Below are 12,426 nucleotides of genomic sequence, written 5' to 3'. Positions count from 1 at the left end.
CCTGTGATGGTTGAGGGTAGTGCCGTTGTCTTAGAGTTGGTTCTGGATTCAACTAAAGCCCAGGAAGGGAATGATCCTTAGTTTGTGTCTGCTAGGGAGAATGGCACTGTAACTAGGTGGCATCCAGTTAATGTCTTAGCAAAATCCCAGAGACCAGAGAATTCTGGTGCTTGTATTTTGCCTGTTGCTACTGTGTGGCTGGAAAAGGGTGTATCAGTTCTGTCTGATCAGGGTGATATCCTAGCCAGGGCACAAGGAGAGCATGAAGGTGATTTAATTGTGTTACCAACTGACATTTTGGAAACTTGTAGCAAGAAGGAAAAGATTCCTGAGCTTGTGTGTGGCGAAGGGAAGGAAAATGCTTCTGACCCTTTAATTATGAAATCTAGCAGTTTGCCTGAAAGGGGATAGTGTAGGAATCTGCCTGATGAGCCAAAGGTGATCCTGGATGTAAGTGAGACCCAGAAAGAGTCTGTTGTTGCTCAGGAAGTGTTCCTTTAGAGCAAGCCCTAGGCGAAGAGGATAAGGGCAGAATTTCTGTGAGGGGTGAATTGTTGCTTAAAGAAACTCCTAGGAAAAGGAATTCTCATGGTAATCTGTGCAAGTACTTTGATGTAGCTGAAGGGTGTGAAAGTGATTTAATCAGGGAATTTTCAGTTCCTAACAGACAGAAATGTTCTGTTGTAAATGGATCCACTGACTTTCCTTTTGAAAGATCCAGTGTGGATAGCTTTGAGAAGGTCTCAGATGGCGTAAAAGCTGTTAAGAAAGTTGAACAGCCCTATAACCAAGTGGCTGTGTTTAACCAGTTTGTGGGGAAGACAAGGTTGTTGAAAGAGGAATGTCTTCATGCTGATTTTTTGGGTAAGCAGTGTGTGCTTCAGGGTCTAAGGACAGATTTGGTTACTGGTGTTTCAGAACAGAACAGTTTTAGGGCTGAATGCTTAAGGATGCTGGGGAGAGCAAGCAAACGCTCACCCTCAGACTCTTTGGATTTGTGTGGTATCTCTGTAAGACACTCTAGCCTTGGAATTGCTAGCAGTTAAGGATCTGAATACTGGTGAACAGGCTCCTGTCTGTGTTGATGCAAATTACGTGGCTGACAGGAAGAAGAAAGACTTGCTAGTAGCTGTTAGCAAAGAGAGCATGACCAATCAGCCAATGAATTCTGTTAAGCAAAAAACCTCAGGATTTGACCCTTCAAAACAGGAAGAAAAGAAAAAAAAAACATTATCATGCTAATGGTATTAAACAAAAGGCATGGCCTAACAAAAATGCTTGTTTGTCAGGGTTCCCTCCCAACTCTGAACTCTGGGGTACAGATGTGGGGACCCACATGAAAGACCCCTAAGCTTATTTTTACCATCTTAGGTTAAAAACTTCCCCAAGGCACAAATCCTTTCCTTGTCCTTGGATGATATTGCTGCCACCACCAAGTGATTTAGACAAAAAATCAGGAAAAGGGTCACTAGGAGCCCCTTGTTCCCCAAAATATTCCCCCCAAACTCCTTCACCCCCTTTCCTGGGGAGGCTTGAGAATCATATACTCACCAATTGGTTACAATGTGAGAACAGACCAAACTCCTTGGTTCTTAGGACACTGAAAATCAATAAGGTTCTTAAAGAAGTATTTTATTTATAAAAAAAAAGTAAAAGAATCACACCTGCAAAAACCAGGATGGAAGGTAACTTTACAGGGTAATAAAAAGATTTAAAACACAGAGGATTCCCCTCTAGGCTCAGCTTCAAAGTTAGAAAAACAGGAATAAAACTCCCTCTTAGCACAGGGAAAATTCACAAGCTGAAACAAAAGATTATCTATCACATTTCCTTGTAATCTCATATGCTCATTTCAGGTATGTTTTCAGGAGATGTTTTTCTGCCTGGTTTTTCTCTCAGCCCAGAGAGGGAACAACAAAGAGGGCACAAACAAAACCTCCCTCCCCCTCAGATTTGACAGTATCTTCTTTCCTTATTGGTCCTTTTGGTCAGGTGACAACCAGGTTATTTGAGCTTCTTAACCCCTTACAGGTAAGGATTCAGTACAGCTTAGGAGGGATATTATGCTACCCTTAGCTGTATGTTTATGATAGCTTGCAGAAAGAGGGGGAGACAGTGGCATGTGACTCTGTGTGCCCCCATGTCTCACCTCTGTGAGGGGGCACTGCCCCACAAACTAAGACCCTGGGCAAGACCAAGCTGCCACCGCCTCCCTTTGTTTCTCAGTCACTTTTGAAAGGGAAGCAAAGAAATCTGCAGGGGACCTGTTTTCATTCTCCCAGGAATACACCACACAGAACCCCCATGGTCCAGTTCCCGCCGCACAGAACCTCCAGAGAGCCACTACCCCATGCCCTTCCTGCCCCCAACCAGGCTCACTGGCATGCTGGAATGACTATATCGATGCATGGGCTGAGCCTGCAGCACTGCTGGGGCCGGTCAGGGATCCCTCTGGCCCCTTGGAAATGGCACAACCAGCCAGGACAAAGCAGGAGCCCGGCCTGCCCCAGCCGGCCCTGTCCAGGCTCCCTCAGGACCCACATGCCTGGAGGGGCCCAGTAGGGCCATCACTAGACATTGTGGTGCCCTACATCTCCGCAGGGGGGCATCCCTAGGCCTCCACAGGGGGGAGGTTGTGCCCAAGGTCTGTGGGGAGCAGGAGCTGGCTTGGGGGTAGGGGAGATCTGCCCCCCAGCATGAGCCAGCGGAGAAGGCTGAGGACTGGTCGCTCCACTTCCAGTGGCCTGGTGAGGGCAGGACATGACTGACCCCTTATAGATTCATAGATTCATAGATTCTAGGACTGGAAGGGACCTCGAGAGGTCATCGAGTCATAGAATCATAGAATCATAGAATATCAGAGTTGGAAGTGACCTCAAGAGGTCATCTAGTCCAACCCCCTGCTCAAAGCAGGACCAATTCCCAGCTAAATCATCCCAGCCAGGGCTTTGTCAAGCCGGGCCTTAAAAACCTCCAAGGAAGGAGACTCCACCACCTCCCTAGGTAACGCATTCCAGTGTTTCACCACCCTCCTAGTGAAATAGTTTTTCCTGATATCCAACCTGGACCTCCCCCACTGCAACTTGAGACCATTGCTCCTTGTTCTGTCATCTGCCACCACTGAGAACAGCCGAGCTCCATCCTCTTTGGAACCCCCCTTCAGGTAGTTGAAGGCTGCTATCAAATCCCCCCTCATTCTTCTCTTCTGGAGACTAAACAATCCCAGTTCTCTCAGCCTCTCCTCATAAGTCATGTGCTCCAGACCCCTAATCATTTTTGTTGCCCTCCGCTGGACTCTTTCCAATTTTTCCACATCCTTCTTGTAGTGTGGGGACCAAAACTGGACACAGTATTCCAGAGTCCAGTCCCCTGCCCGCATGGCAGGACCAAATACTGCCTAGACCATCCCTAATAGACATTTATCTAACCTACTCTTAAATATCTCCAGAGACGGAGATTCCACAACCTCCCTAGGCAATTTGTTCCAGTGTTTAACCACCCTGACAGTTAGGAACTTTTTCCTAATGTCCAATCTCGACCTCCCTTGCTGCAGTTTAAACCCATTGTTTCTGGTTCTATCCTTAGAGGCTAAGGTGAACAAGTTCTCTCCCTCCTCCTTATGACACCCTTTTATATACCTGAAAACTGCTATCATGTCCCCTCTCAGTCTTCTCTTTTCCAAACTAAACAAACCCAATTCTTTCAGCCTTCCTTCATAGGTCATGTTCTCAAGACCTTTAATCATTCTTGTTGCTCTTCTTTGGACCCTTTCCAGTTTCTCCACATCTTTTTTAAAATGCGGCGCCCAGAACTGGACACAATACTCCAGCTGAGGCCTAACCAGAGCAGAGTAGAGCGGAAGAATGACTTCTCGTGTCTTGCTCACAACACACCTGTTAATGAATCCCAGAATCATGTTTGCTTTTTTTGCAACAGCATCACACTGTTGACTCATATTTAGCTTGTGGTCCACTATAACCCCTAGATCCCTTTCTGCCGTACTCCTTCCTAGACAGTCTTTTCCCATTCTGTATGTGTGAAATTGATTTTTCCTTCCTAAGTGGAGCACTTTGCATTTGTCTTTGTTAAACTTCATCCTGTTTAACTCAGACCATTTCTCCAATTTGTCCAGATCATTTTGAATTATGACCCTGTCCTCCAAAGTAGTTGCAATCCCTCCCAGTTTGGTATCATCCGCAAACTTAATAAGCGTACTTTCTATGCCAATATCTAAGTCGTTGATGAAGATATTGAACAGAGCCGGTCCCAAAACAGACCCCTGCGGTACCCCACTCGTTACGCCTTTCCAGCAGGATTGGGAACCATTAATAACAACTCTCTGAGTACGATTATCCAGCCAGTTATGCACCCACCTTATAGTAGCCCCATCTAATTTGTATTTGCCTAGTTTATCGATAAGAATATCATGCGAGACCGTATCAAATGCCTTACTAAAGTCTAGGTATACCACATCCACCGCTTCACCCTTATCCACAAGGCTCGTTATCCTATCAAAGAAAGCTATCAGATTGGTTTGACATGATTTGTTCTTCACAAATCCATGCTGGCTATTCCCTATCACCTTACCACCTTCCAAGTGTTGGCAGACGATTTCCTTAATTACTTGCTCCATTATCTTCCCTGGCACAGAAGTTAAACTAACTGGTCTGTAGTTACCTGGGTTGTTTTTATTTCCCTTTTTATAGATGGGCACTATATTTGCCCTTTTCCAGTCTTCTGGAATCTCTCCCGTCTCCCATGACTTTCCAAGATAATAGCTAGAGGCTCAGATACCTCCTCTATTAGCTCCTTGAGTATTCTAGGATGCATTTCATCAGGCCCGGGTGACTTGCAGGCATTTAACTTTTCTAAGTGATGTTTAACTTGTTCTTTTTTTATTTTATCCGCTAAACCTACCCCCTTCCCATTAGCATTCACTATGTTAGGCATTCCTTCAGACTTCTCGGTGAAGACCGAAACAAAGAAGTCATTAAGCATCTCTGCCATTTCCAAGTTTCCTGTTACTGTTTCTCCCTCTTCACTAAGCAGTGGGCCTACCCTGTCTTTGGTCTTCCTCTTATAATAATAATAATAATAATGGAGATATCCCATCTCCTAGAACTGGAAGGGACCTTGAAAGGTCATCAAGTCCAGCCCCCTGCCTTCACTAGCAGGACCAAGTACTGATTTTGCCCCAGATCCCCAAGTGGCCCCCTCAAGGATTGAACTCACAACCCTGGGTTTAGCAGGCCAATGCTCAAACCACTGAGCTATCCCTCCTCTTGCTTCTAATGTATTGATAAAAAGTCTTCTTGTTTCCTTTTATTCCCGTAGCTAGTTTGAGCTCATTTTGTGCCTTTGCCTTTCTAATCTTGCCCCTGCATTCCTGTGTTGTTTGCCTATATTCATCCTTTGTAATCTGTCCTAGTTTCCATTTTTTATATGACTCCTTTTTATTTTTTAGATCGTGCAAGATCTCGTGGTTAAGCCAAGGTGGTCTTTTGCCACATTTTCTATCTTTCCTAACCAGCGGAATAGCTTGCTTTTGGGCCCTTAATAGTGTCCCTTTGAAAAACTGCCAACTCTCCTCAGTTGTTTTTCCCCTCAGTCTTGATTCCCATGGGACCTTACCTATCAGCTCTCTGAGCTTCCCAAAATCTGCCTTCCTGAAATCCATTGTCTCTATTTTGCTGTTCTCCCTTCTACCCTTCCTTAGAATTGCAAAGTCTATGATTTCATGATCACTTTCACCCAGGCTGCCTTCTACTTTCACATTCTCAACGAGTTCCTCCCTATTTGTTAAAATCAAGTCTAGAACAGCTTCCCCCCTAGTAGCTTTTTCAACCTTCTGAAATAAAAAGTTGTCTCCAATGCAGTCCAAGAATTTGTTGGATAGTCTGTTCCTCGCTGTGTTATTTTCCCAACATATATCCGGATAGTTGAAGTCCCCCATCACCACCAAATCTTGGGCTTTGGATGATTTTGTTAGTTGCTTGAAAAAAGCCTCATCCACCTCTTCCACCTGGTTAGGTGGCCTGTAGTAGACGCCTAGCATGACATCTCCCTTGTTTTTTGCCCCTTTAAGCCTAACCCAGAGACTCTCAACACTTCCGTCTCCTATGTCCATCTCTACCTCAGTCCAAGTGTGTACATTTTTAATATATAAGGCAACACCTCCTCCCTTTTTCCCCTGTCTATCCTTCCTGAGCAAGCTGTACCCATCCACACCAACATTCCAATCATGTGTATTATCCCACCAAGTTTCAGTGATGCCAACAATGTCATAGTTGTATTTATTTATTAGCACTTCCAGTTCTTCCTGCTTATTCCCCATACTTCTCGCATTTGTATATAGGCATCTAAGATACTGGTTTGATCTTTCCTCCCAGTTTTTTCCTGACTCTCCTTTCTCTCTGCCAATATAGCCCACACTCCCTCTTGTTTCCGACTCATTTCCCCGGTCTCCATGTTCCCCACTTACCTGTGGGCTTTGCTCACCTGTCCCCGTCGAACCTTCTGCAGTCCCCTGGGATGTAGCTCAGGGGAAGGGGTGGAGTGGGGGGGGCAGGGCTGGGGCAGATCAGGGATGGGAAGAGGCAGGGTGGGAGCAGAGCAGGGGCGGGGGCAGCTTTCCTGGATGGCTTGGTTGGCCGGGGGATTGGGCTGGCTGCTGGGGACTGGAGCACCTAGTCCAGACACGTGGGCTCCTTCTGAGTGTGGGTGCGGTGCCATGGAGCCACTGGGTCAGTGGTATCAGAGGGGTAGTCGTGTTAGTCTGGATCTGTAAAAAGCAACAGAGAGTCCTGTGGCACCTTTAAGACTAATAGTTTTATTGGAGCATAAGCTTTTGTGGGTGAATGCCCACTTCGTCGGATGGGTCAGTGGGGTGTTTTTTTCACACCCTTGACCATAAACATTTTTACTGACAAAAGTGATAGTGTAGACAAAGACTGAGTTGCATCATAGTAAAGTTGTCCACTGCCTAAAGTAATAGAATCATAGAATATCAGGATTGGAAGGGACCTCAGGAAGTCATCTAGTCCAACCCCATGATCAAAGCAGGACCAATCCCAACTAAATCATCCCACCCAGGGCTTTTTCAAGCTAGGCCTTAAAAACCTCTAAGGAAGGAGATTCCACCACCTCCCTAGGTAACCCATTCCAGTGATTCACCACCCTCCTAGTGAAATAGTGTTTCCTAATAGCCAACCTAAACCTCCCGCACTGCAACTTGAAACCATTGCTCCTTGTTCTGTCATCTGCCACCACTGAAAACAGGTGAGCTCCATCCTCTTTGGAAACCCCTTTCAGATAGTTGAAAGGAGCTATCAAATCCCCCCTCATTCTTCTCTTCTGCAGACTAAACAATCCCAGTTCCCTCAGCCTCTCCTCATAACTCATGTGTTCCAGCCCCCTGATCATTTTCGTTGCCCTCCGCTGGACTCTTTCCAATTTTTCGACATCCTTCTTGTAGTGTGGGGCCCAAAATTGGACCCAATACTCCAGATGTGGCCTCACCAGTGCCGAATAGAGGGGAATGATCACGTCCCTCGATCTGCTGGCAATGCTTCTCCGGCAAAACAGATCGTATCTAGTTTTCCCATACTCCAGTGGCTCTAGTGTCTCAGCTGCTTGCCGTGCTAGAGCCTGGGCAATGCCCCTTATTAGATGGCTAGCAGCTGTAGCACTGTCATGGGACGAGAACATGGTGTGATGTTGTATGACTGAATATGACCATTTGTATCATTGTTTCTACCACGGTTATGCAATTGTGACAAATCTTGTATGAAATATGTCATTTCAGATGTCAATGGGAAAGTTATCGTTTCCTAGGTATGATTATCCCATGTATATGCATGTATCATCTTTGTGTTTGAAGTTATGAATATTGACCTGGGACTTGGACACTTATACAAGTGTTTTATTTATGGGTAACACCCCTCAGATAGAATTTATGTTAATGCCAGACAGTCATGTGTTGACAGCCTTTCAAGGACACATAGCTCTCACAATGGGCCATAGAAGAAACACGTCTCAACAAGAATATGGGAAATGGCTGCCCCTGTTAGTCAGCAATGCATGTAAGGACATGTGTCATGCTCATGTGACTCTGGAATCCAGCTTGGACCAGAAACTTTCCACGGAGGGTGTGGGCTTTGTTTGGGACAGTAGAATTCCATGCATGGGGCAGATGATAAAAAAGGACCCCCGAGACATCTCCATCTTGTCTTCATTTCTCCGCTTTGGATCTCCAGCAAGGTATCTCTGAACAAAGACTGATGATACCCAACATGCTTGGGTTATTTCCAGAGAGACTTTTGCAAGCTACCAGGTTATTCCATCACTGCTGTGATCCTGATCTCTGAACACTGACAAATCACTTTTGTTATTAGCGCTTTAGTATTTAATTGCTAACGATTGGCAATAGTGTGATTATTGGATAAGATCTGAGTTATATATAGACCGGGCTAAGTGTCTGATCTCTTGAGATTAGAACCATCTTATGTGGGGTGAAAGTGGTTTTCACTGACCATCCATCATGGAGTCCAGTGTCTGAGTGGTGAGCCAATGGCTGGGATGCCTCAGGAGACTGTATTTTTGGCTTCTAGTTAACCAGTGTGGTGAGACAGAAGTTTACGTTTGTTACTGGCTTGGTATAATCTAATCATAGAACAACCACCAGTCTGGGGTGAGTCTGCCCTATTTCTCAGCAGTTTGTCCTGAATTGTCATCCTCAGAGGTGTCCCATTGAGGCATGGAGACAAATAGACACCATTAGGTGCTTCACAGACTATTGCTCACTACTCCCAGGAGGTATCCCCCTTTTACAGATTGGGAAACTGAGGCAGCAGGAAGGGAAGTGTCCTGAGCCAGGAACATAGCCCATGAGTCCTTAGCTGCCAATCCCGTGCTTAGTCTTTCTCAGACCTGGCTCATACAGTCCATGCACCCACTCGCACTATTTGAGGATTTGGCCCAAGTCATTTAACTAATGATAAGGAATCAGCAGAGACCAGTGAGCAGGGAGGGAAGAGGATTGTTTTTTATGTCTAGTGGGCTGCTACCAAAAGGCCCTAATCACGGCCATGGAGTCATACACTGCACTGATTTGATTCCTAGCAGCACACTGTTGGGCTCTGTGTAGAGTTCCAGGCAGCATGTGGTCCCTGGTAAACTAGCAAGACAAGTCTGAAGACTGAGCTGTGTGGAAACCTGTTTGTGTGGCTGTAGTTTTTAGCTGTTTCTTTAATAAATTCCTCCAGTTTAAGAAGAACTTCATCTCCACTGATCACAACAAACACATAGCCTCTGTGTGTCTAATACAACCCAGGGGAGCAATGCCAGTTCATGGTCAGAGCAATGGCGTGGGGGGTGAGGGTCAGGACTGCTGGTTACTATTCTTCACTCTGCCACTGTCCTATTGGGTAGCCCTGGGTAAATCACTTTACTTCTGTGTGGCTCATTCCATGTATGATATGGGGATAACACTGCCTAGCAGCCTAAGAAGCTTCTAGATCAGGGGTCGGCAACCTTTCAGAAGTGGTGTGCCGAGTCTTCATTTATTCACTCTGATTTAACATTTTTAGAAGGTCTCTTTCTATAAGTCTATAATATATAACTAAACTATTGTTGTATGTAAAGTAAATAAGGTTTTAAAATGCTTAAGAAGCTTCGTATAAAATTAAATTAAAATGCAGCGCCCCCCGGACCGGTGACCAGGACCAGGGCAGTGTGAGTGCCACTGAAAATCAGCTCACGTGCTGTGTTCGGCACACGTGCCATAGGTAGTGACCAGAAGCGACATGAGCGTATGTTAGACACAGCTTCACTGTCCAGCTTCAGCCACTGGGCAATGGGTGCCCTGTAGTTCCAGATAAGGTCCGAGTATGTGTGTAAATAGCTGGCTAATGGCAGGTGTGCCGTTTATCTCCATCCCTCTGAGCTACCACAGCCACCCCGGCCTCATCCCAGCATCCCGCCTTCCCAGCTAACACAGGGGCCTATCCTTCCACATCTCTCAGCTGTTGTCCTCCTAGCTTCAAAGCTGATCCCTTGCCCTGACCCCGAGGCCTGGCTCGGGAAGAACAAAAGGGAACTGAAATATAAGGAAATAAGCCACACAATGGTCTCTTCACTCATACTTTATAGCTGAGCTTTAGGGCCTACAAGCTGTATGATGCACAATCTCACCCACCGACCACATGACCCTGCTCCCAACCCTCAGCTGTTTTTATACGGTTTCCTGGCTTCTCTCACTGCTCCTGACTGGCCTGTTAGCCACAGGGCTGTGTCCTCACAGCACACACCACAGGCTATTTGTCAGGCTGCAGGAGTTCCAGTCCCAGCCCCAGAGCAGATCAAATCCAACTTGCGAGGGATTGAGGTGGAGACGACTGATACATTGTACATAGACTGATTCCCCAGTTTGTCACACTGACACAGCATAGAAGGCCATGAAAAGATATACTATCACTATGGCTACACAGTCAGTGATTGCGGGAAGGGGGCCCAGCACCATGTCACCAGGCAGCTCTGCATGGAGCTCAGTCTGAGAGGGAGAGCACCAGGAGAAAACTTTAGGTCCCTTTATGAGTAAAGAGGCGGAGCAGCCTGTCCTGGATCTGTTTGGTCCTTACTCCATAGATGATGGGGTTCAGCATGGGGGGCATCAAGAGGTACACGTTGGCAATGAGAACGTGGAAATGCAGGGGCACATTCAGTCCAAACCGGTACATGAGGGAGAAGAAGAGATTTGGGATATAAAAGGATAAGATGGCACAGAGGTGAGAGATGCAGGTGCCAAAAGTTTTGACCCGGGCGTCCTTTGTGGGGAGGCTGAAGATGGCCCTGAGGATCTGGGTATAGGACAGGGCAATAAAAATCACATCCAGACCAATCACACAGAATACCACAAAGAGACCGTAGTAACTACTGACACTGGTGTCGGCGCAGGCCAGCTTCACCACAGCTATGTGTGCACAGTACGGCTGGGGGATGATGTTGGTTCTGCAATATAGCCATTGCCTTACCAGGAAGGGAAAGGGCAATGCAAGCAAACCGCTGCGCAGCAACACAGCCAGGCCAATATTGGCCACCATGGAGTTTGTCAGGATGGTGGAATGTCTCAGGGGATAACAGATGGCCACGTAGCGATCAAAAGCCATGGCCACAAAGATCCCAGACTCCATCACTGAGAAGCAGTGAATGAAGTACAGCTGGGTGAGGCAGGCACTGAAATCGATCTCCCTGGAATTGAACCAGAATATGCTCAGCATTTTGGGCACGATGGATGTAGATATGACCAGGTCGGTGACGGCCAGCATGCAGAGGAAATAGTACATGGGCCCATGGAGACTTTGCTCTGTCTTCACAGTGAACAGGATGGTGAAGTTCCCCAAGATGGCTGTGAGGTACATGGTGCAGAAAGGGAAGGCGATCCAGACATGGACCATCTCCAGGCCAGGAATGCCCAGCAAGATGAAGGTGGAGGGGTTGGTGAAGTCGGTTGTGTTGGAACTTGACATGGCGTAGAGGAGAAGGTGTCCAACTCTGAGGCAGATGGTGTCTCCTGCATGTACCGTATGTTCCCCTGACTTCCTGTATATGCTCAGGCTCCAGGGTGATGATCTCAGTACAAATGCCTGGATGGAGAGACAATGTTAATATGAGACACTACATGCACTACTGGAGGCTGTTGTCATGGGTGAGGCAGATTGGTCACTCTTCACACACTGAAAAATAACATTTCATTATTCAGAGAAATGAATTATGAAGAAATAACCCTACTAAGGCCAATTCCATATCTTATTGGCCTCCTTGCATTAATAATTCCTACACGTCATGGTCTGAGAAACCTTAATAGGCACCAGCAGGAAACATGAGTGTGGATACTGATTGTCCATTATTGTTCCTTAATGCAATGAAAGCCAGGCTAAAGGATCCATGCTGTAGGGAGTTCTGCATTCACCTGGTGTCTCAAAATCTGAGATTGGGAAAACTGCAAACCATTGCCAAGAGATGTGCCAGGGGAAAACATCCCAAATAGAACATATGTCAGGGAAAAGACCTGGGTGTCATTGATAGCAGTTCCATGAAAACAGATGCTCATTCACAGCAGTGGCCAAAACAAAGACAATGTCTGGATGCCTGAAGAGTGGGATGAAGAATAACCTGCTCTGGGTATGCACTTAGTTTTGGTTACCCAGTCTCTCTAAAAGGGTTGTCATATGCAGACAGATTGAAAAGTCTGGGACTGTTTCGTTTAGAGAAGAGACAAAGAAGGGGGCATATGATAGAGGAGAGCAATATGAAGAATAAACTGATGACATTTAAATGGACAAACAGAGAAGAGTTCCCAACCAGTAATATCTATATAACCTTATTGCTACGTATGGGCTAATTCCCCAAAGCTGAGGCAAATTATCA

The 12,426-nt window shown here is 46.2% G+C and overlaps 1 protein-coding gene across 2 annotated transcripts; it reads right to left on the bottom strand.

The window, feature by feature from the left end:
* Positions 1-3,407: 3,407 nt before the first annotated feature.
* On the bottom strand, positions 3,408-11,561 carry LOC128833488 (olfactory receptor 52R1-like). Of its 2 annotated transcripts, XM_054021418.1 has the most exons (2): positions 10,595-11,561; positions 3,408-3,895 (listed from the first exon to the last, which is right to left on the bottom strand). In XM_054021418.1, exons 1-2 carry the CDS (start codon positions 11,523-11,525, stop codon positions 3,837-3,839), a joined length of 990 nt encoding a protein of 329 aa, XP_053877393.1. In that variant the 5' UTR covers positions 11,526-11,561; the 3' UTR covers positions 3,408-3,836. The 2 variants fall into 2 exon arrangements, with proteins under 2 accessions (XP_053877393.1, XP_053877398.1); XM_054021423.1 differs by lacking the exon at positions 3,408-3,895 and having other exon boundaries at positions 10,578-11,561.
* Positions 11,562-12,426: the final 865 nt, after the last annotated feature.

Source organism: Malaclemys terrapin, chromosome 1 (genome assembly GCF_027887155.1).
Source record: "Malaclemys terrapin pileata isolate rMalTer1 chromosome 1, rMalTer1.hap1, whole genome shotgun sequence".
NCBI lineage: Eukaryota > Metazoa > Chordata > Testudines > Emydidae > Malaclemys > Malaclemys terrapin.
The sequence above is the reverse complement of the archived record's forward strand: the minus strand, read 5'-3'. Positions and strand labels throughout refer to the sequence as shown.

Bases quoted from the DNA above. Each gene is read 5' to 3' on its own strand.
- LOC128833488 (XM_054021418.1), bottom strand. From the start codon at position 11,525: ATGTCAAGTTCCAACACAACCGACTTCACCAACCCCTCCACCTTCATC. The intron at 3,896-10,594 runs CTCATAAAGGGA...GGATTCATTAAC, and splicing joins CAGGCTGCTCCGCCTCTTTA to AGGTGTGTTGTGAGCAAGAC.